The following is a 23,859-nucleotide window of genomic DNA, read 5'->3' as shown; positions in this document are numbered from 1 at the left end:
CCGGCGTGAAGGTGAACCCCCTGCGCATGTGCGGGGATTACATCAGCAGCCGCTGACGCTCATGCACATGCACGGATCCGTGGCGGCCAGCAGAGTCCCTTCGGCACCGGCTGGCGCGGCGCCAAAGGCCTTCCACGTCAGCCGGCGGGGCGCCAACCACTCCGGTGCTGGCCTAGCCCCTTAAGGTGCGGAGGATTCCGCACTTTTGGGGCGGCCCGACGCCGGAGTGGTTCCTGCCACTCCACAGCGCCGTTTCTGTCCCTGCCCCGCCTATTCCCGGAGAATAGTTGGTGGTGGTGTGGCCTCTGCTCTTGACCCTCAGATGAGGTGGAAGGGGGAGCTGGATTAGCAGTTTCCATGCTGTGGTGAAGGCTGGAGGCAGGGAAATACAGCAGAGGATGAGGGCAGTGTGAGACAAGTGCTTTCCAAGCAGTTTGTAATTACCTATCGAGCCAAAACAGCACTGAGAGGTGAGCTTTGCACATCATGGTTGGAGCACTTCAGTGTAATTGCTAAATGCCTTACCAGTTTATAATTTCAACAAAGCTTCTTCCACTGTGCACTCACTACAGTGACCCTGGCAAATTGCTGACAGATGGACCAATAGGTTGCATGGCTGGTAAATTCAGGATTCAGGGCTGAACAACCTCATTATTGGCTGAACTACCTCACCTAGCTCTTAATTATTTAACCATGCTTGCCTTCAATGCTGCCCCAGGGAATGTCGGATGAGGATGGAATTATATCTGATTGTCTCAATGTCACTTTCCAGAGTATAGATGGACACACGTGATCAAATTGAATGGCCGGACAAACAGACAACTGTGCTCCTGTTTCTCAGTTTGTGTTCTTATTAATGGCAGTTCTCTAGAATTTTCATGGATCATCCAATCAATTTACGATTGATAATCCCCACAGAAAATCAATCCCTTCTTCTTCATGTGTCTAATATTCAAATTATAATGTGATTCCAAATATGGATTATTTCTGTAATGTAGGCTACAGGAAGCATGACATGATGCTTATTGATCACATTGATAACTTCCAGTTGCTTATGTATGCCACAGTGAGGTATACATAATCAAGGGAGAATTAATTCAAGCAATGAGCCTTTATTTTGAATGATAATCAAAGTATAATACTTAAATATTAGCTTTTTTTCAGCAGCTTGTTTTATATATTTCTGAGGGGTTGGTGTGGCGGTACAAATGTTGAATAAAAATGAAGTTTCTGGAAGTCTCAAAAACCACCAACTCATCTTTAATTTTTTTCCCTAAAATTGATGCGTAAGCAATCAATAGCATTTGACTGATTTGTTCTAACCGCCTTCAGTCCAATGCTCCAACGGATTTAATTGTGCCATATTGCTAACCTTTGATTTTCTTTTGAAATGTTGAGAAACTGACACACGATCAGTTGAATTGGTATCTGAAACTCTGCCAATTGACATGAGTAATGTTACTTTAGTTGTAAGGGCAAAGACATTTTGTACAGTGACTAAACATTGCTAGAGTCTTATAGTTCTGTTTATGTTTATTTTCCATTATACACCGTTTAGCTTTGTGCATCTGCTATTGCTGATACGGTCATAATCAACTCCCTAGTTTTTCTGTTCAGTTCATCATCATATGACAGATATAAACAAAAGCCACAATGGGACTTACTGACACAAAAAGACAATTTTACTGATAAATATATACTCTAATAGCAATCCAGCACTCTTAAGTGCTTTCTAATATACTAAGGAGCCACATATGAAAAGGAAACACCAAAGACTTTGAATTTTGTGAAGACTGGTGACTTTTATTTTTTTTTCATTCTCCCCACTGTCTCTCTGACATTTTGTGAAAAAAGGCAGGCCACATTCTGCATCAGCCATCTTAGATGCCACACCAATTACACACACTCACAAATTCAGAATATCATTACTGCTGAGTAAAAATAATTTACCAGTACAAAAATACCAGCAATCAAGCACTACAGAACATCACAAGGACTCAACAGCACCAAGCAAGTAGATCAGGATTGCGTAAGGCAGTGGCCAATCAAGTAGGCAGGAAGGCAATCAAAAAATGCATTGTAAGGCTGAAAGAAATGTATGCTTCCAACTACAATCTTTGTGCTCAGAGGATGGTCAACATTTAAAACACAGAGTTGTACTTTATCTGAGATTTAATGCTTATGCAAGATTAGGATTGGTATTCATGATGCTCAATTGCATTTACCAAAACCAGGACACTCAGACTTTCATTTTATTATATTCATTAATTACCACTGTACTTTGATTTGCATATCCTTGAAGCCTAATTGGCACCATATTGCAGTGGATTCAAAATACCAATGAGGGGAAGGGTTCCAGTGCAATATAATGACATTCTATAAAAACACAATTACAGAGACAAAAGGTAAAATTGACTATTTGACATATAAGGTGGCTAATGATGGCTTCCACCTGTCATTTAATTATTTTATACCGGTCATATCTATAAGGAGGGCAACATATTGAAAAATGAACCAATGCAATTGCACTGCCAACAGGTTTGATCTGCTGGAGTCTTATTTTCTGGCAAGATAGTTGGAAATATACATGCAGCCTTTTAAAAGATTTTTTAGCCTAAGCATCAATTAGCTCCAAGTCAAAAGTACAGCTCCAGCAAATACAACATTAGTACAATTTGAAACCTATGACCAGCATGCATAAAGAATCTGGACACTCCCTTCGCACAGTTATAAAAGATAATGACCGAGAGTTCTAAACTCAGTTAAAACAGGCCCGCATGTGTCCCCTTTTTAAAACTTCCCTCTCCCAACAAGCAGATTTTTCTGTTAAGCAGTTACCTGCATTCAATGGCCTGTTTCACCAATCCCACTACTTTTTCCACATGTATAGCGAGTGAAGCCTTTATTAAGCAATCACATACTAATATGGTTAATGGCTGCACTATTATAACTGCAGTGGTCCCCTTTGCTCTGTTTTGATGAGTAAAACCTGAAAATTGCTACTTAGACTAATAGAAATATATGTGCTACAAAATACACCCACTTCTAGTCATCTAACCATGGAAAATATTCAGTCTTGGTGAGGATTAAGAGACCATCCGATTAAAATTGGAAGGTAGTCACTTAATAATACAGGTTTCTTTTGTATTTAGTTCTTGCTAACTCTGTAACTATATCATTCTAAGAAGACATCAAATGCAATAGTTTTTGGTATGGCAAAAGCTGGCGGTCTGTCTAATGTCAAGGCGTAACATGCTCACATTGATAATTAGGAGTATATTGATACAGCATTATAAAAATTCACTTCAAGAACAATATTAAATGTTTCCTGTCATTTGTGTTCACCTTAAAAACAGTCGGTTAAAAACATCCTTTTTAAATAGCCATGTTGTTGCTTGATGTGACATATGAAATCACACTATACCAGTGTACACATTAAATGCTTTTACCTTCGGGCAAGAATCATTATTAAAACAAGCTGAAGTTCTTGCTAATTCAATCTCCTATTAACGCTCATTAGTGAACAACTGTCTTCCGCAAGAGACCTTACAGAACAATCAAGCAAAAGGCTCTATTTTCACTTTTGATATTATGAACAACCATCCTCTCTGAGGCAAGACTGAATAACAGTGAGCATTGAAAATATTCAAGTAGATGATATTATTTTGCCCAAGGACAAAATAAAACAAATGTCATCTTACTGAAGGTCTGACATGTATTGGTGGTATGTATGAAACAGATCTGGTGATTTAGTGCTGTCTGCCTACATGCCGAAGTACAATAAGCTTGCCATTATATCAAAAAACCTACCTGTGCTAAGATTAACAAAGTTTTCAATACTTACCTATGTTACCAAGATAAGAAAAGCAGACTATTTTGTGCCTTCAAGACTTTTCACATTAATTTCTACATTTCTTATAGAAGGTTAAATTGACAGTAACCCTTTGCTGGCATACATAGGGTTTTTTTTCCAGAGGGTTCATTACATTTTAATACACATGGTTCAAAATGGTGACAAGTACTACATGAAACAATCATCATGTTTAGTTATAGGTGCAATAGAAAAGTGGAACTGTTTCAAAAAGCTTGACAATATGTTCAAAGTGACAGGCTAGTTATGCCAGTTTTGCAACTGGACAATATGGCAATAGCTTTGGTTGTATCCATGGCACACAATTACAGTCAACAGAGAGGACATTAACTAATTAAGCATTATCTATGATCAATCTTGCTTAAAGAATGGACCAGTAACAAAAATGTATTTCACAAATTTTTGTTGTCAATACACACTAGAAACATGCAACTAACAAGAAATCCAACCTCTATGTCAGATTGTAACTACTGGTTGCCAATGTGCATCATAGACAATGCATGATTTCAGAGTATGATGCTAAAAATGTTAAAAGTCACTAAATTTAATAATTTTGTGTCAAATGGTTTTTATAGGAGAAATTAGATGAAGACATTTTTCAGCTTTTCAATGTTCTAATTAAATATCAAGATTTTTTTTATCACTAATCAGGATAAGAATTTATCTTTTGTTTTTATAATACACTTTTAAATGTGATGTTTTCTTGCTTCATTATCTCACAGCCCCGATACAAATGTGAAGGTTGAAGATCACAATGCACAGTTATCAGAACATTTAACCTATGGTGTCTGAAAAATAATTCCAATCATCAATACTTCCAATGTTGCTGTGAGTTACATTTATCTGTATGATCAACCTTGGCATACAAATAATCTTTGTTTTCAATTTAATGTAATATTTTGTGAAGCCCTTTATAGATGTTATCTACTTCCCATAGTTTACAAAGTCAAAAATTGATCGACTTTTTTGTGCTTAATACAAGAACTTAACATCTGCTCATTACTGAAAAAATCCATCCTGTGCAGTGAGATTCCTTTTCTGCTTTGTTGTTCTGAACGGAGTGTGAATTAATATGGTCATGTGTACATCTGAAATAAATAAATTAAATTCCTTGGCTGTCATTTGCCGGTTGAAAACTTAGGCAATAAGATAACTTACACAGCTTTGCAGGAACTGCATTACAATTCTTTAGTGTTTGCCAAAGAAGGAACACTTCTCAGATGAAAGATTTTAGCCATTAAGAATTTGCTTTAGAACTTCATACTTCACAAGACAGTGAGCATTTATGACTCGTATTTAGTTTGTCACTTTCTGAATAAATGGACTTAGCATTATTGATCAACAAATTAAAATACCAACAGGCAATAATTTAGCATGCAGTTGAAGTGGGGGCATGTTTTAACAAGTGTCTTTTTACATTGATGTCAGCAATCAATAAAAAGTTATTTCTCAATTTCCTTCATACAAGTTGTGCTTTGATTTTCCTTTTATTCATTAACAGTTAAGATCACTGTATCCAAATAAGTCTCAATTAGCGTTATTTTTTAATCAAAAGTAAAGTTCACACTTTCAGGAAAATATTCAATTTGGGCTGAGCAATATTTTTGCTTCTGTTAAGTGGTGGCAAATAGAGCAGAATTTAAAATGGGCTGCTAGTTCCTGCCTATTTTAATGCATTGAGAATTTGAATTTCTCTCTCTATGATGCTATATAGTGCATCGACCGTTGGATCTGTAATAACGTTTTTAAGATGAATGGTCAGCAAAATACAGATCTACACAATGTACATATTGGTCACTGAATAACAAACTATCTAAGACAGCAAACTCTTTGTTTAATGTTTCTGCATTTTGAAATATGGATAAGAAAATCGAATTTTTGAATTTGTGTAAAGAGTGTAAATTACGAAGGTGACATGGTAGCTTTTTCTGATGCACTTTGCTACAATTTGAGACTTCAATGGCAGCAGCTGTCAGGAAATGGCACACAAGAGATCGAGCTTACTTCAGAAAAGTGTAAAGGCACATTATACAAAGATGGTCATTTAGATTAAAAGTTTATTATTTGAGGTAATATAAGGATCTCTAATTAGTTTTGCACATAAGTTACAACCAAGAGTGACCATTATTTCAGAAGCTGCACACATTAGCGAACTGATGTTATCCCACTGCACTTCCTTTTTTTAAACTTACATTGTACTTTGCGGTCTTTACATTTTAAAGTGAAATTGCAGCCAATTAGTGTTACAATTGCATTCACAATTGCATAGTAAGAACCCATGTGAAAGTATCGCTATTAAACTCTCTCTTTTGGTAAAATAATTTAATTTGAAGTTAACTTTTCATCGCAAAAACATTTTTTTATTGAATATAATCAATGCGTATTAATTTGAAAAGTTTTCTCATGTAATATAACTGATGAACTCCTGAGGAATTAAAATTGTTTAGCTTTACTGACTTCTGTAAGTTAATTTGTTTGATCAGTTTAATGTGGGGCTTATAACTCTCATGCCACTGCACAGTTAAATACCAAGATTTTTGTGAAAGGAACGACTTCAGGACATCTTTTAGTTGGTAGGAAGATCCACATGTGCTAATAATGATGTTCAATCAAGTGATGTGTGTAACTGCTCTAGTAGCTTCCCAATGTGCTACAAACCACAAAATAATCTTTAAAGAGCACTTACATAGATAAAGAATGTTGTTCTATCAAGCCTAACTAACATTTTGTTTCAAGTCATTGTCAGCAATTCTCAGTTGAACAAAATTGCCAAAAGATTTGCAGATGACAGTGTAGACAAATTTGAAGAAAAAGTGCAAAAATTCAATATGAGAGCTGTGAATGAAGATTGTAACTACAACATTTCTATAATGTAGTGAATACTATTGCAAGTGTTACAACAAATATTATAGAGTAAATGTGCACTGGTTCATTCATCACTAACAGCTCTGCCAGGCAGTTCCAAAATTACATGGCAGTAAGTGCAGGTGGTTTGAGAGATAATGAAGGATAATGGCTGGTGAAACAAAATGGATTGATTGGTGACTCGCTTTCTCTTTAGGCTCAGACATAATTTTAGATTTTAGGCCTCACATTGACTTCTGGCAGTTTCATATGGGTGGGCAACTTAACTCAGCAAGTAGTTGTATTGTCTGTGAAAGGAAGAACAGCTTCTATCCTCTGCCCATTGTCCAGATTAGTGCTCCTGCTATTCATTCATACATGCTGCATGCAATGATGGATGTGTCTTTGGAATGGTGTGAGGACCTGAAGTTAAGGCAGCAATGTGAATCAGCTTCCTAGCAATATATTACAACAGACAGTTTCCAAGCAAGCTAAGCACTCTTATAAGTAAAATGCACATTTTCTCCTCCGGAATGTGTTGCAAATGGAAGTGTTGGAATATCTGGAATTGGAAACCTATTTAGGATCACATGAGATCTAATGGCAGAGAACAATATTTTTATGCTTAAAATCAAGCATCACACATAAAATGCAATCCTTTTCAAGTGTGAAACCCAGTTAATAAATGAAATGCACTACTCTTGAATCGCATGCAGTTTGACTGGTATTTGATGCACAGAGGCAATAAGTATATGTAAAATGAGGTACAACCCATGCATAAATTCCAAAACACATCAGTCACAACAATGGAAAATATTCGAATTATCCAATGTATTTGAATTCTGTCCTGTTAGCTGCCATTTTTCCTATTATTTTTACCTGTTCCCGTAAATTCACAGGAACTTTCCTTTAGTAACATTTTCTCTTATTATACGTAAGTGGGGGGAATGTCAGCCTTTGCCATTAACATTAGGGAAGATTGTTTTTCTAATTCACAGCTAAATAATGAAGGTCAACTGTGAAGAGTTTCTGATGGACCGACAAAAACATTGCGGCAGAACATAGGGCAGCACAGAAAACACCACAGAAAGAGGAATATATAAGTCAGCGGGTCATAAGATTTTGTAGCTGCAGACTATTATTGGTAAGAAATTAAATGATCAATGTATTCCTCTCCCGAATGCATAATGTAATTTTGCCAAAGGTCATGCAACAAACATATGTCATCAGTACAAGAGGTTATGAGGCAGTGACATAATCATCAAATATACATGAATCATTAGATAAAGTAAAATAAGGTTTAATTAGATTGCAATTAAATATTAGTTATTTGAATCAATTAAATGAAGATAGTGTTTAAGATAAAGAACAACCCCAAGGTTGGGGTCACAATGAGGCCTTACCCACCAATAATTGGCACGTTGCTTTATTCTCAAAACAAATGTATAGTCATTCCCATCACATTTAAAGGATACCATTTTCACTTACATTTTTACTTCTTAAAATAACATTGCATACAGTGAAACAGAGAGCCAGAGAAATTTTGTACAGTGCAAGAATTCCAAATGATGGTCATTGAACTGCCAGAACAACACCAAGAACATTTAAATTAAGCCACACGGTTTGACTGGAAAACTTTCCCGCCTTTAGCCATATGGGGAATGGTCCACACATCAAAGGGGAGAGAGTAGCTGGGGCTGGGGACCTTACATCTTCAGGCATTTTCCTCGGTGGCCTTCTTATCATCTTTAACCTCTTCATTTTGGGCACTTTCGGAAGGTTTACTTTCATCTGCAGAATCTGAAAAGGACAAATTTATTATAACAAATATATATAATTGAGAACTGAGATTTTCAAAAGGATACAATTTTATTATTTACAAGTAGAAAAACACCGTTGTCTATTTTCATGAATGTCCAAATCATTGATTAATTATGGCACACTTGTTTCACAAATATCAATTAATGCTAACTGATAAGGCGGGGGGGGCGGGGGGGAGGAAATGGAGGCAGAGTGATAATTTCATTGGACAATGTCACTGGCAATCTGTTGTCTTTACCTGGTCTGGCCTACATATGACTCCAGACCCACAACCATTTGGTTGACTCTTGACTGCTTGCCAAGCAAGCCATTCAGTTCAAGCGCAACTAGGGATGGGCAGCAAATGCTTGCCAGCAATTCCCACGTCCCATGAAGAATAAAAAAAATTAAATGTTGAATCGATTGTTGAATCAAATTGTATGATGCATCTGTCTGGTAGTTAATTTTTTTTTTTTTATTCATTCATGGGATGTGGAAGTCGCTGGCTGGGCCAGCATTTGTTGCCCATCCTTGAGGGCATTTAAGAGTCAACCACATTGCTGTGTATCTGGTGTCACATGTAGGCCAAGAGGTAAGGATGACAGATATCCTTCCCTAAAGGACATTAGTGAACCAGATGGTTTTTTTTCAACAATCGACAATGGTTTCATGGTCGTCATTAAGACTTTTTAAATTCCAGATTTTTTTAAAATTGAATTCGAATTCCACCATCTGTGGGATACAAACCCATGTTCCCAGAGCATTACTATGGGTCTCTGGATTACTAGTCAAGTGACAATACCACAACACTACTGCCTCCCCATGAATTAGGGAGTCATTAAAACTAAATCAAATATTACCATAGACAAAGGAATGCTCTACAAACATTTTTAACCTTGTCCTCCAACATTGGAGACATTAATTTCTCGACTATAATGTTTCTCCAGTTAAACATCAAGACTAAAGCCATAATTTTCCATTTCCATCATACATTTTCTTGTCACCAACTCTGCCACTCGCTATCTACTATGTTAAAACTGTTCTCAATCCTAAGTCCATGAACCCAAACTGAGTTTCCAGCCCTGACATTCTCTCCATCATATTGATCCTGTTTTGCTTATGTAACATTATTCACTGTTAAGCTACTGAAATCTTCATTCATGCCTGAATCACCTTCAAACTCAAATGATTCAAAATCTCTCACCTGGCGTCTCATCTTAACCCTCTATAAAACTCTGATGCTAGTATACTATGCAGCACTAATCACCAAACAACTCAAAAGTTCCCAGCTCTTCATTGTCTCAACTCTGACAGTTTGTCTATAAATCCACCTCCAGTTCCAGCTTTCCTTATCTCTGTAACCTCCTTCAGTCCTACATTTTTCTCTAAAATCACCAATCCCCTGACAATGGGCACTTGTTCATCATTCTGTTTTTTCACCTTCCACCCTCTATACATCTCCACTCATCTGAAAAGCTGCTGCCCATATCTTAACCCATCCTGGTATTTGTTAATCGACATTGACTTTAGATTCCCAAGTGCCTCAATTTTATAATTTTCAGCTATTCTTCACCCTCCTTATCTCTATAATCTCCTCCAACCCTATAACGCGCTCCCCCCCCCCCCCAACATTTACACTTCTTTCACCCCACCATTGGCAACCAAGGCTTCATTGGCCTACGCCTTAAGCTCTGGAATTTCTTTCCTGAATGTTTTCACTCCTCTCTCCCTTTTTTAATATGCTTCTTCAAACTTATCCAAATGAACAAGCTTTTGATTACTTATTTTATAATCTCCATATTTAGCTAAGTATCAATATGTTAAAATTGTCTGAGTTCAGACTGTTGGTGCCGTGAACATACATAATTTAGTATAAATCTGGAACAAAATCCCCATATCCAGTATAACTTATAAATCAACAAATACCCTGGTTTATTGACCATCGCTTCAGTTATTTTAAAATTGTATAAAATTAAGGCAATCTCTCTATTTTGTAATGATAGTTTAAATCTTACATTATCCACCAGCAGAACTCAATAACGTGTTAATAATTCATTTAATTGAGAAATGTTGTAGAAATAAAAAAATAAAACTTTCTAGCCTGAACTCCCTTTGAGTTGTGTTTTGGAACATGAGTTTTTTCACATGAAAAAAGATTAACAAATATTAATCCACTCTTAACTTGAAGTTCCTTAATTTAAATAGTCTTAACTCAAATTAAAATCATGCAAAATCTCCCTCTGTGCCATATTATTTAAATTACTTAATTTAAACGATTGGATAATCCAGATTTTCTGGAGCAAAAGGTGATTTCAATTCTAGAGATGTAGATTATAATTACATTCTCAAAGTTGACCTTTGAATTTGAGGCCTCTGAATCTGGATTATCCTTTGTGTAACATAGGACAGGATTTTCCAGCCCCTTCCGCCAGCGGGATATTCCAGTCCCGCTGATATCAACCACTTGCAGCGGGTTCCCTGGTGGTGGGGCAGATGAGCAACGCAAAATCCCAGAGACTTTGGTGTGATTGGAAGATCCCACTGGCGGCCAATGCTCACCGCTTCTGCTGAGTTAAAACCCACCATGGAGTGAGGGGAGCAGAAAATATGACCATAGAGTTTTTGATTCTTTCCATTAGATTTGTGCACAGATTCCAGCACAATCGATTGAACCAGTACGAAAGATTAAAGAATTTTCAATATAATGTGTTATACCTCAAACCACTTGTTTTATATTTTCTTCTATCTTTTACACTGGTTCAGTATTCAAATTTCCTAATCAGCTGTATCAACAAACCCTGCTGAGCTGAATCCATTAGTAAGGTTGGAACTCAGCCAAGCATACATAATTGGAATCCAAAGCACAGCTGTGTCATGAAGCTGAATACATTAAAACCAGAGCTAAATACATTAAAACTTTTTAAGCAGTCGAGCAGAATGTCTTCTACTCCATTGCTTCAAAAGGCTTAACAAATGACTGAACAGTCAATCAAATAAAAGGTTACATCACGGAGATTTGATTCATTAAAATCTTAATCTTAATACTTTTGAATGCAGAAGAGAATTTTATCAGCCAAACAAAATACTCTAAAGCATCAAAATACTTTCATAATACTAGTCAATTTAAACACAGCTATATAATTTAATCATAAATTAGACGCAATTTTAACTCCCTATACACCATTACATTGTGACATCTGGGGTGGGATTCTCTCCTACCCGGCGGGGCGGGCCGTACCGGCGCCGAGGAGTGGCATGAACCACTCTAGCGTCGGGCCGCCCGGAAGGTGCGGAATCCTCTGCACCTTCAGGGGTTAGGCTGGCGCCGAAGGGCATGGCGCCGCGCCGAAGGGCCACCGCCGGCCGGCGCGAGTTGGCGCATCCGCAGGAGCAACAGCGTGTTCTGGCGTGATCCCAGCGCATGCGCAGGGGGGGTTTTTTCCGTGCCGGCCATGGCGGACCGTTACAGTGGCCGGCGCGGAGGAAAAGAGTGCCCCCCGGCACAGGCCTGCCCGCGGATCGGTGGGCCCCGATCGCAAGCCAGGCCACCATGGGGGCCCCCCTCCCCGGGTCCAGATACCACCGCGCCCACCCCCCCCTCCCCGAGGACTCAGCAGGCCACCCGCAGAGCCAGGTCCCGCCGGTACGGACCTGGTGTATTTTATGCCGGCAGGACCCGCCACAAACGGGTGACCACTCGGCCTATCACGGGCTGGAGAATCGCCGGGGGCGGCAGCCGATTCCTGCTCCCGCCGAAAAACCGGCGCCGGAGAATCCGGCAGCCGGGCGGGATTCACGCCGCCCCCCAGTGATTCTCCGGCCCGGTGGGGGGTTCGGAGAATCCCGCCCATGAAGTTAACAACTTTTCAACTTACCTGTCAAGTGGTTCCATACGCCAGACTAGAGTTGTCCCATTGTTTACAACTCCTCTGAGGTGTCGCAAATCATGTCGCCTAGCAAATGTGCTTGGCTGCATGGAAATGAGGTGGGTTGGGGCATCTAAAATGCCCAGGCCCGCAATGGAATATGCAATAGTTGGATTAATTTATGCACTGTTATCCCAGCGTTATATAAATCCCACATGAAAATTGGGACAGGGACCCCGTCTACCATTTGAAATCTTACCTGTCTCCATTCTGATGCAAAAGGAGGCATGGAAATCCTGGCGTTTGTGTGGATGAGGCTGGAGCACCCCACTCTTCACATGGAAAGACATTGCAATACCTTGATACAGCGATTAACTGCCCATTGTGCTGGGTTTTCTTTTTCTTTTGTGCAATTTCAAATTTGGCCAGTTCTGGATTGAATAATCCAGCCCTGTTGTTGTTAGTGATATTACATGTCATGAAATATCAGGGATCACTTACAGCCAGCATGCAGTCAATGCTGATGCAAAATTTGGCATCTGACGTAATGCTTTTAATTATAGGATATCATAATAAGCCTGCCCATTTGTGCACCTGCATGCACTTACCCCCAAACAATGTGGATATTCTTGTGTGTGGAAAGAACTAGATTTTATGGCTCTTCATGCGCATGTTTGAAGGGAGGGGCTCAAAAAATGCATCGCCCAGTTTGTCCACCTCCTTCCCTCCTGCTCTGACCAGTCTCCTACTTCACAGGCTGAAGTGAAGGTGTCAGGTTGCCTGTTGACCATTGGGGCCCATTGAGGTCTTTAAGTGGTCAATTAACGGGCACTTAAGTGTCTCATCCTGTATCCCATCTCTACTTTACTTGTGGTAGGAGAGGCACAGGCCAAGCAGGTAGCCTGGCAGGTTTTGTTGGGTGAGCTGGTGTTGGGCAACAAGGGTGGATCCTCCTTTAGGAAGGCCCTGTGACCAAAATTATCCCACCACCCCCAACAAGCGTACATTGGCAGCAGGGCAGCCAGCTTTATTGTGGGTGACCCCTGACTGAAGTCAGACGGGGGGGGGGGGGAGCGGTTGGGAGAGTGGGAAACATGGAACACCATAAAATTCAGCTCAAGGAGCATGTGACCACGTGTTTCGGGTCACTGTTCATTCTGTGCCCCCGCCCATCCAGATTGTTGCATCTATAATTAAATTCAGCAACTCCGCCCGATTCTTACAAGAAACAAGCATTTTGGGCGGGATTCGCCAACCTCCCCGCCGGGTCAGAAAATCGCCGGGGGGGGGGGGGGCGGCGTGAATCCCACCCCGCCACTCCGACGGCGGCTGCCGAATTCTCCGGCACCGGTTTTCAGTATTTGGCAGCAGTCCTGCCGGCAATTCTCCGGGCCCCGATGCGCCTAGCGGCCGCCCGTTTTTGGCCAGTCCCGCCGGCGTGAAATGGACATGGTTCATCCTGGCGGGACCTGGCTTGGAGGGCGACTAGCGGAGTCCTTGGGGTGGCGCGGGGTGATTCGGCCCCGGGGGGGGGCTCCCACGCTGGTCTGGCCCGCGATCAGGGCCCACCGATCTGCGGGCGGGCCTGTGCCGTGGGGGCACTCTTTCCCTCCATGCCGGCATCTGTAAGGCTCCGCCATGGCCAGCGCGGAGAAGAAACCCCCTGCGCATGCGCAGGAAAAACGCCGGCGGTTCTGCACATGTGCCAGAACATGCCGACGTCCCCATGCCGTCGTGAAAAATGTGGGGCGGAGTTCTCCGCCCCCCCCGGCCTGGTCGGAGAATCGGTGACGCGCCACGCGAATCGGGCCATGCCGCCCCGGCGCCGGGATGCAAATTGAATTGGCGCCATTGGCGCCGGCGCGGTGACGGTCGGGGTATGCCCCGGGCCAGTGCATCAATTCTCCAGCCCGAATGGGCCAAGCGGCCGTCATCAAAAAGCCGGGTCCCGCCGGCACCGTTCTAACATCCTCTGAGCCGGCGGGACCTCGGCCTTGAAAAGTTCAGGGGCGGCCTGTGGGGGGGGGGGGGGGGGGGGGGGGGGGGTGTCCGACCCGGGGGGGGGGGGCGGCTCCGTGGTGGCCTGGCCCACGATCGGGGCCCACCAATCGACGGGTCGGCCTCTGTGCCCCCCGGCAGCCTTTCCTCCGCGCCGGCTCCTGTAGCCCTGTGCCATTTGGCATCGGGGCCATCGCAGGGAAGAAGTCCACATGCGCTAGTTGGCGCCGTCCCAGTTGCGCATGTGCGGACCCCTGTGGGCACCGAGTAAAATACTCCCGTTTCTACTCTGGCGTCGGCACTTAGCCGGCCATTGGGAGAATCCCGCCCATGTCCTTTTACGCAGAAAAACTGGTATCTAGAGGCCACACATTCACAGCCCTGCAGCGGGCTCGCAGCGACCCTTCGTGAAACTCGCAGCTCCTGCTGCAGATACCGACCCCCGCACTTCCGGGACTTCGGCCAGTCGGAGGCGGAGAATTGTGGGTCGGGCCTCTGGCAATAGCTGCAGGTGGGTGATACGCGGCGCGGCCTACTTCCCGGGTACGCTGTTTTTCGGGGGCCGGAGAATCGAGGAACTGGCGCCGGTCCCGATTTCATGCGTGGAAATCTATTCTTCCCCCTGGCGCCGGACGAGATTTCGGCGTGGGGGTGCTGAGAATCCAGCCCATTATATTTTCTTTTGGTGCAATTCTCCAGATACTGGTGTAACCATCACAATAGATAATGGAATTTAAAGCATAATTTGGACCCAGTGCAACTTGGTTTTACGTGAGCTTGTGCACTAGTTCTTCAAACATTGCGCACAAAGTAGCCCATGAAAAAACTAGGTACTGGCAAATTATGCACCATTGGGATTTCCCGCAAATCGTTTTAGCTACACGCCTTCCAGGAAGCTCCAAAAAATTAAGCTGGTTCTTTTCGGTACAAAGATACTGAGGAGGATCTTTTGCTCCTGTTTACGGCAGGCGGGATCAGCAATGGGAGCGTAAAATTCTGTGGGAGGCTCAAAAATGGTGAAAGCCAATGGGATTTCCCGTCGCAATTGTCCCCACCAATGACGTAACGGGAACCCAGCTTTCAACGGCATGATCCCCTTAGAATAAATTTAAATGTAATGATCTATGCCTGATAATCTCTCCTGTTAAGTCACCCAACAGGGGCTGGATTCTCCGCACCCTGACGGCGAAATTGCATTCGGCGATGGAATGGAGAATCCGTTTTCCCGCACAAAATAGGGCGGCGCCGGTTCCACTATTCTGCGCACCCCCCCCCCTACTCAGGAAGTACGGCACGCAGCGTATCCACCGGCTCAGGCCATTACCTGAGGCCTGCCCCACAATTCTCCGTCCCCAACCGGCCGAATTCCCGACGGCGTGGTTCTAATCTGGTCCTGCCATTTGAGAACCTCACGTGGCGGCTGCGGACTCAGTCTGGGGCCGCCACAGTCAGGGAGGGCCGATCGGAGGAAAGGGGTGGCCTCATTTGGGACTGGGGTCTATGTGTGCGGGCAGTCCAGGGCAGGCGAGCGGCCGATCGGGGGCACTATTTTGGCGGTCCAGGTCTGCAGGCTGAATCCGCCATGGAGCACGGCATGGCCACAGGAGGCCTCCGCCGCTCACATGCGTGGCCTATGACCCGGAGGTGCGGGGGGCCATATCGGCAGCTGGAGCTGCGAGTCCATGACAGCTGCCTGCTAGCCCCCTGCAAGACATTGAATCTGTGGCCTTTTGATGCCAGTTTTCCAGGTGTAAAAGGCCACAGTTTTCATGACGGAGAATCTATCCCCAGCTCTCGCATGGCAGGTGGAGCAGAACCAACCAGTGGAGTGTTGGTTCTGCCCTCGGCACCGTGGGTGTTGTTCAATGAAGTGGGGAGGAGGGGGAAAGAGTTCTATTTTAATAATTTGTACCGGGGCTCCCTTTAAAATGTTGCCTTGATCTTTATAAATCTATGTTGCTGGTGGGGTGGGCTGACATTCTGGATCCCACGCCTTCATTTTGTTTCAGCTATGAGCTGAGTGATAAGGTGGAGAGAGCTGTCTTTGGGGTCAAGGCTTCCAAGTCTTTTTTCCCACCCGCATAGCCACTCTGCCAAAAAATGGGGAAAATCTGCCCATATTTTGTATGATTTGAATGATTTTTAAAATGAAAAATTACAACGGGTGGGATTTTCTATTCCCCGCTGCCTGCAGGATTTTCTGGTCTCAACAAAGCCAATGGATTTTTGGCTGGCTCCCCGCAATTTGTAGTCCCGCCCATGTAGCAGGGCTGGAAAGTTCGAGCCTGTGTCTGAATATTGTGCCACAATCTCATTAGAATATGGTGAGATTTTTTTTTACAATCAGTATTCAGTGATTTAAAATATATTCGTGTGAGGTGGTGAATTTGGAGCAATTCAAAGTGCTTATTGTGTGATTAAACCCACTTTCAGCTGTATTAATTAAATCTTTGCAAGTCACCACTCACCACTCTTCAATACATCAAGGAATATTTGTAAAAATTATGTTCTGACTGTGCTGGTTCACAGGTGGTTTTCTGTCAGATGATATGCAAATTTCTAGCATTAAATTGAAGAAAAGAAAATCTCAAAACTGATGCGTTTTTCAGCCAAAACATAGATTATGCCAGCAGCAGAAACTCTGGATGCGATCAAACGGCCACATTGCCCCTGAAAGGCAGCGTGTCACAGCGCAAAGTGGCCAATAGAAGCTGGGAGACCCTGCTCCTGGAATCTACCCGGCTCGCAAAGCCTTGTGAGATCTAACGCAATCTTGCGAGACGTTGCGATGTGAATCCTACCCATTGCTCACAATCACTTTGTGGCAAATCTGCATATCACGGCGAGACTGCTAGTATTATTTTAATATGCAATTTCCCAAGGCTCCTGAGGCGTTGGGATCTAACCGCTTCCCCTCGGAAGACCTTGGTCGATCGTCGTTCAGTACTGGTCTCCACAAATGGGGACTAGACGGAATGGGTCTCCCAGGGCATCGGAGACCTCTGGGCATGGTGGCACCCTGGCACAGCAGGTGCCAGGCTGGCACCCTGGCTGTGCCACCTGGGTACCAGCCTGGCACTTCCTAGCTGCACAGGTGGTACTGCCAGTTGGCAGGGGCACTGTCAGGATACCAGGTTGGCATGGCCAAGCTGGCATTTTTCACACCGCAGCTCCGCTCGCCTGAACCCCTCTGGAATCCCTGACCACCCCCGGGTGGGGGGGTTACCCTCTCAGTGAGTTGGGGCTTGGGGGTGGGGGTGGTCAGGGATTCCAGAGGGGTTCAGGCGAGTGGAGCTCCTCAGGGCAGAAAATAGAGCTATGCGCACCCTCAGCCGCAGATTCACCGTTGAGGCCCCGTATTTAACTGGGGCACGTTAAATAGGGGAGTGTTTCTCGCCACTGCAAGTACCGGGAAACATGTGGCTAAACATGCTCGCTGTGGGACTTTGCTCCCTATTAGTTAAACTGTACCCTCAAACATGTAATTTTGTACTGTTATAAAGTCGTGAGTATTCTCAGGACACATGCTACATTGTTTTGACAAAGGGTCATCCAGACTCGAAAAGTTGGCTCTTTTCTCTCCCTACAGATGCCTCCAGACCTGCTGAGATTTTCCAGCATTTTCTCTTTTGGTTTCAGATTCCAGCATCCGCAGTAATTTCCTTTTATCCAGTGCTGATGAGGTTTTCAGCTTAAAGGTACCTGCGTCTTGCTGTCGGCACTCATGTTTGCAAAGGTAAAACCGTGATCAGCACAAGACTGAGCGGTCAACACTATCTCTGATGTGCTCAGTGAATTTACCTTGTCAAAAGCAGAGCCATACAAAGCCAGGAGGTTTCCAGGTGTGATCCACCCAGCGTGTGCTAAATTGGTATCTTGGCCAGAATTCTCTGGTCCTGCTGGCAGCGCACCCGTGCCCACGGTTTCCCAGCGGTGTGGAGGGGTGGCTTCAATGGGAACACTCATCGCCAGCGGCAGGATCAGAGAATCTTGCTGCGAACGAAAGGCACCTCGCTGGGAAAAACATGGCTGGGAGGCCGAAGAATACCATCCGCTATCTTTGACATCGGGGCCGTTGGGTTAAGGAGGGGGAAGCTCAGCCAGAATTGCGAATCCTCATCACTACACAGTGGATTCTGATAATTGGGTGGGCAGAGGTAATGTTTTCATCCTTTTGCCTGTCTGGAAACAGTGGAACTTTCCCTTTTTGCACCAAGCGACGGGTGAGGCGAGAAAACCGATGTGCAGCTCACCGGTTGCACAGCCAGCTTTTCTCAGCTCTCTACAAAAGAAATCTGCACGAGTGGCCAGCAAGCTGGCAGGGCAGGGCTGGAAAAAGCAGGCAACGGAGGGAATCCAGAGTTCAGGGAGCCCTTTTTTATAAACAAAGAACACTCATTCACATACACAAAGAATTCCTCCCCCCACACACCATGGATCTCCCCACAGGGGCCCCCCCTTGGCATTGCGCCCAGTCACTATCACAAAAACAAATGGACGGATTTCAATTAAACATGGTACATAGATACGGTATGCCCAAAATTGATTAATTTTTGGCAGAGATGCAAATCCGGATCCTGGAATTTAAAAATAAAAATGATCCACTCACATTTGGAGATAGGGAAAATTGTTTTTGAATATTTTGGATTGCCTTAACTCGTCTGGTGGAAGTTTTTACAGCTGTCAAAATGTGAGTGGAGTTTGAGAGCAGGTTGTTGGATGTTGATTGCGCGAAGCCTCCTCACAAAGATTGAAACTCCATTTCCTCAGCTTTGTAGTTACGGTGCATCAAGCATGCAGGAAAAAGCCACAAAGAAGATCCGTGGCTAGCACAGTTGCTTCGCAGCTCCAGGATCCCAGGTTCGATTCCCGGCTTGGGTCACTGTCTGTGCGGAGTCTGCACGTTCTCCCCGTGTCTGCGTGGGTTTCCGTTGGGTGCCCCGGTTTCCTCCCACAGTCCAAAGGCTTGCAGGTTAGGTGGATTGGCCACGATAAATTGCCCTTCGTGTTCAAAAAGATTAGGTGGGGTGACTGGGTTACAGGGATAGGGCGGAGACGTGGGCTTGAGTCGGGTGCTCTTTCCAAGGGCCATTGCAGACTCGATGGGCCGAATGGCCTCATTCTGCACTGTAAATTCTATGATCTATGTTGTGATAGCTGTGTAATTGTAATATTGTTGAGTTAACACAATGCAACACAAGACTGCTCTATGGGTGCCCTCTTCACAGATTGGATTTGGTTTTGAGGCCTCTCTATTCCCCTTTGGTGAACAGCCTGCCCACTTCCCTTGTCAATGGTCACACATAAATAATAGTGATTGGAATGAAGGACATGATGGATGTTTATTGGTTATGTGTGAGCAAAGATTCAGGGGAGGAGAGCGAGGGAAGGGAGAAAATGTGCATTTTATTTTTAAAAAGCTACATTTCGCAAATCCCGCAAGCAGCCTCATGAAACATTGCATTACTCACATGGTTACTTTCACACTATTGATGAGATTAGCTGATGTACTGGATGGTATTCTTGTGTGGTTGAAAAAAAGGTTCTTTGTCAGAAGAGTGGCAGGTGCCTCTGCAATCCAAATGTTTTGAGGCAGTGTGCTAATTATTGCAAAGAAAGTCTTCTTGACATCAAACGATAGAATTAAGCGTTCCTTGGCCATAAACAGCATTTTAATCATCCTTTGAGGCTTAATTGTCTCTAGTTAAAAAGGTGTATAGGTATGTACTCGCTAATAACTCCCTGTTTGCTAATGTATCAAGAACTAGATCACTGAAATTCGACTGCGTACATATTTTGTGCACAATCTAATCTAAAGGGAATTTATTCAACAGCAAAGCATGTGAGGAGTAATTATTTTTCAGCAAACCTCAGCACAAGAGGTGGTAGAAAGATAGATTACATAAATGGTATTTCACAGGAACTGCAACACTAGGCAACCAATCACAGCAGAAATGTTTAGAAAAAACTATTTAAGGTTTGAGAAAGCTTGGAAGTAAGACCTGGGGGAAAACGACAGGCAATACATTTTTGAGATCCTGTACTCTGTCACTATAAAATTTTATTATGTTTCATATATCGGTACTTCAATTAGTTTGGCCAATTAATTTGATTAATAATATAAACAATACTAGTAGAATTAGTCCAACAAGCAGCTAGCCATTGGGATACTATACAGCAGAGATTATGCAGGACCTGGAGAATGACAACCATATAGAATGTCAAAAATTACAGCAACATCCTTATAAAAATAGTGGGCGGGATTCTCTGATCCTGAGGCTAAGTGTTGACGCCGTCGGAAAAGCTGTCGCGTTTCTTGATGGTGTAAACACGGTCCCAGGATCAGCAATTCTGGCCCCTCCAGGGGGCCAGCAGGGTGCTGGAGCGGTCCACGCCGCTCCAGCTGCTGATGCGGCCGTGGAATGGGCGCTGGGGGATGCGTGCATGAGCAGTGGGTCCAGTGCGAACCCGCACATGCGCAGTCTCACCGGCACGATTTCCGCGTGTGCGCGGTGTCTCCCTTGTCCGCGCCGGCCCCGACCCAACATGGCGCAGGAATATAGGTGCCGGCGCGGAAGAAAGGAGGGCGGGAGACAGAGAGGCCCGCCCGATGATCAGTGGGGCCCGATCGCGGGCCAGGCCACATCGGAAACCAGCCCCCCACCATCCGGGCCGGAGAATCACGGGGGAGGGGTGGGCTCGTAGAGCGGCCCCCGACCGGCAGCACACCGGCCCTAATGGTGTTGATTCTCCGCTCTGCGGCATGCCGCGATTCGTGCGGCCCCTGCCGTTTCTCTGACCTGGCGCGGGGTGGGAGAATCCTGCCCCTAGTCTCGTCAAAGCCATTTTATTAGAATACTATAGTATACTTGGGACAAAGAAGGTAATTAATATTGCGCCTGAATTTCCTTGGAATGGCAATCAGCGTCAGATTGCCACTCCATTTCTAGTTATTTTAACCCAAATTATTTTTACATCCTGACTCATCCAACCTTCCCATTTGGGCCAAGATCCAGGGAGTGCAGAGTATCCCCAGGGTCTAGCATCCAAGTGTAGCTCTGTTGAAGGCAAGGAGGCCATGACCCCCTTTTCTAGATCACTAGCTGCCATAAAGCAGTTGGTTTAAAGGTTTCTAACAGGCCAGGAATAAGGTAAGATTGGGTTTGAGGTGGGGGGGGAGTGGAGAGATAGTCAAGTCGTGTTGTGTCTGGGATGGGTGAAGTGGTGTTGGGAGTCGGGTTGAGCCTTGGGAGGGGAGGAATCGTGTGGGGTGGGGTGTTGGTTTCGGCTTCTGGTAGTTAGGTTGGGCCTTGGGGGTGGGGGAGGGGAAGAGAGAAGAGTAAGAGAGTGTGGTAATCCACTGTTAGTGTATTATATGTATTGTGGTAAACTGTTTGTATTACATGTATTGTGGTAAACCACTGCCTGTTGGCTCCGCCTCCCCTCGGGCTCAGTATAGAGGTGGCTGGCCTCCGGCCCTGCCCCAGTTCAAGATCAGTGGCCAGGAGGCTTTCTGTTTAGCTTATTAAAGCCTCAGTTTTGTTCACTACTCGTCTTGTGTTAATTGATGGCGCCTCAGAGAGAAGAGTCCCTGGAGGGTTGCAGAGAATCCCGTGGATTGCCAAGCTCTTGTCGGGTGTTGTAGTCCTTTGAGGGTAGGGGAACCCTGTGGGGCTGCGCGGCGGGGTGGTATAGTGTGGGTCTGTGCAATAGTTGCCTACAAGTTAGAATTGGTTTTACCCTTTCCATCTTTGCGATTTAAATTGCATTTTCGGATGGTTTCCACGAGGATGTCAGCAATTCTGGTCAATTGCCAGGCAAACGTTACCTGTGAACATCCAAGAGGGGTTCTATCTTTAGGGTTCCCCTATATATGATGCCCTGGAACCCGGATGTTACGGTCCATGGTTTCTTATATAGGAGACAGGTGCAATGTGCCTCATTTGCATGGAGTGTGCATACGATCCCAGAATATCAGCATATCTCAAAGATTTATTTCTGGAATGTGTGATATGTCAGTACATTGTGAACCTCGTTAATTTTATCAAAGTTCACAGACACATCTTATTCCTAAAAAAAATGAAACAATCCAATCCCTCAAGCAATAATATTTAAAGCCTTGAAATGATCACTTTAATTCCTTATCCATCCCTAACAAAAACACTTAGCAACATTCTCATCTTATCTTGTTCATAAACAAATAATTCTTTGTTCCAGGCAAACAAGTTTAATACTCCTTACTTGAAGGTTTCATTCATACTAGTTAAACATTCCTGAAACACTTTTTCTCAAAGATAACATGAGTACATTTTCCACTGACTGAGGCTTCAAGGCAAATGCAGTGTGAGCTTTTGCACTTCCATATTATGGGAACGGGAGACTTGCCATGTCCTCATATAATATTCAAGGCGAGTTCCTGGATTAGGCCTCACATTTAGGGCTTGCAGAAGTTGGAGTCCAAAGGCCCTTAGAGGGCTGCTGCTGGAACTTAAAGGGCTGCAGTCACTTAATATTTGTGTGTTACAGGTTATGCAATTATTGGTCACAGGAACATATCATTTGGTTCATAAGATCATAATTTGGGAGTATATCTTGAAATGCCATGTGATGTTTATAAAAATGTATCCATTCAAGTGATGTGGATGTCACTGGCTAGGCCAGCATTTTTTGCCAATCCTTAATTGCCCTTGAAAGGTGATGGTGAGTTGCCTTCTGGACCACTGCAGTCCATGTGGTCGAGGTAAACCCACAATGCTGTCAGGAATGTAGTTCCAGAATTTTGACCCAGTGACAGTGAAGGAATGGCAATATTGTTCCAAGGCAGGATGATGTGTGACTTGGAGGGGAACATTGGCTATCCATGTCCTTTTAGGTGGTAGAGGTCATGGGTTTGGAAAGTGCTATCGAAGGAGTGGCTGCAGTGAATCTTATAGACGGTAGACACTGATGCTCCTCTGCATATGTGGTGGAGGGAATGGTTATTGAAGGTTACAGATGCAATGTCAATCAAATATGCTACTTTTCCTGGATGATGTCAATTTTCTTTGTTGTTGGAGTGGCACTCATGCAGGCAAATGGAAATTATTCCATCACACTCACTTGTGCCTTGTAGATGGTGAACAGGCTTTGCGGAGTCAGGAGGTGAGTTACTTGTCACAGAATTCCAAGCTTCTGACCTGCTCTTGCAGCCACAGTATTTAGATGGCTAGCCCAGTTCATTTTCTGGTCAATGGTATTCCCCATGATGTTGATAGTGGGAGATTCAGAAATGATAATGCCATGAACTGTCAAGAGATGATGGTTAGATTCTCTCTTGTTGAAGATGGTCATTGCTTGGCACTTGTGTGGCACAAATGTTACTTGCCACTTGTCAGCCCAAGTCTGGATATTGTCCAGGTCTTGTTGCATTTGGATATGGACTGCTTGATTATCTGAGAAGACACAAATACTGTGAAAATTGTGCAACCATCGGCAAACGTC

General features: G+C 44.0%; 1 protein-coding gene across 2 annotated transcripts in view; it reads right to left on the bottom strand.

The window, feature by feature from the left end:
* Window positions 1–1,782: 1,782 nt before the first annotated feature.
* gap43 (growth associated protein 43) overlaps window positions 1,783–23,859 on the bottom strand; it is a 347,262-nt gene continuing 325,185 nt past the window's right edge. For both annotated transcript variants that reach the window (XM_072513929.1, XM_072513928.1), the window contains one exon: window positions 1,783–8,515. Coding sequence is in view for 1 of the 2 variants with exons in the window: in XM_072513928.1 (XP_072370029.1) it covers window positions 8,430–8,515 (86 nt within the window). In the remaining variant the exon portion in view is untranslated. The remainder of the gene's footprint in view (window positions 8,516–23,859) is intronic.

The sequence above is a fragment of the Scyliorhinus torazame genome, chromosome 8, assembly GCF_047496885.1.
Source record: "Scyliorhinus torazame isolate Kashiwa2021f chromosome 8, sScyTor2.1, whole genome shotgun sequence".
NCBI classification, from domain to species: Eukaryota; Metazoa; Chordata; class Chondrichthyes; order Carcharhiniformes; family Scyliorhinidae; genus Scyliorhinus; species Scyliorhinus torazame.
This window is presented reverse-complemented; position numbering and strand designations above follow the sequence as displayed.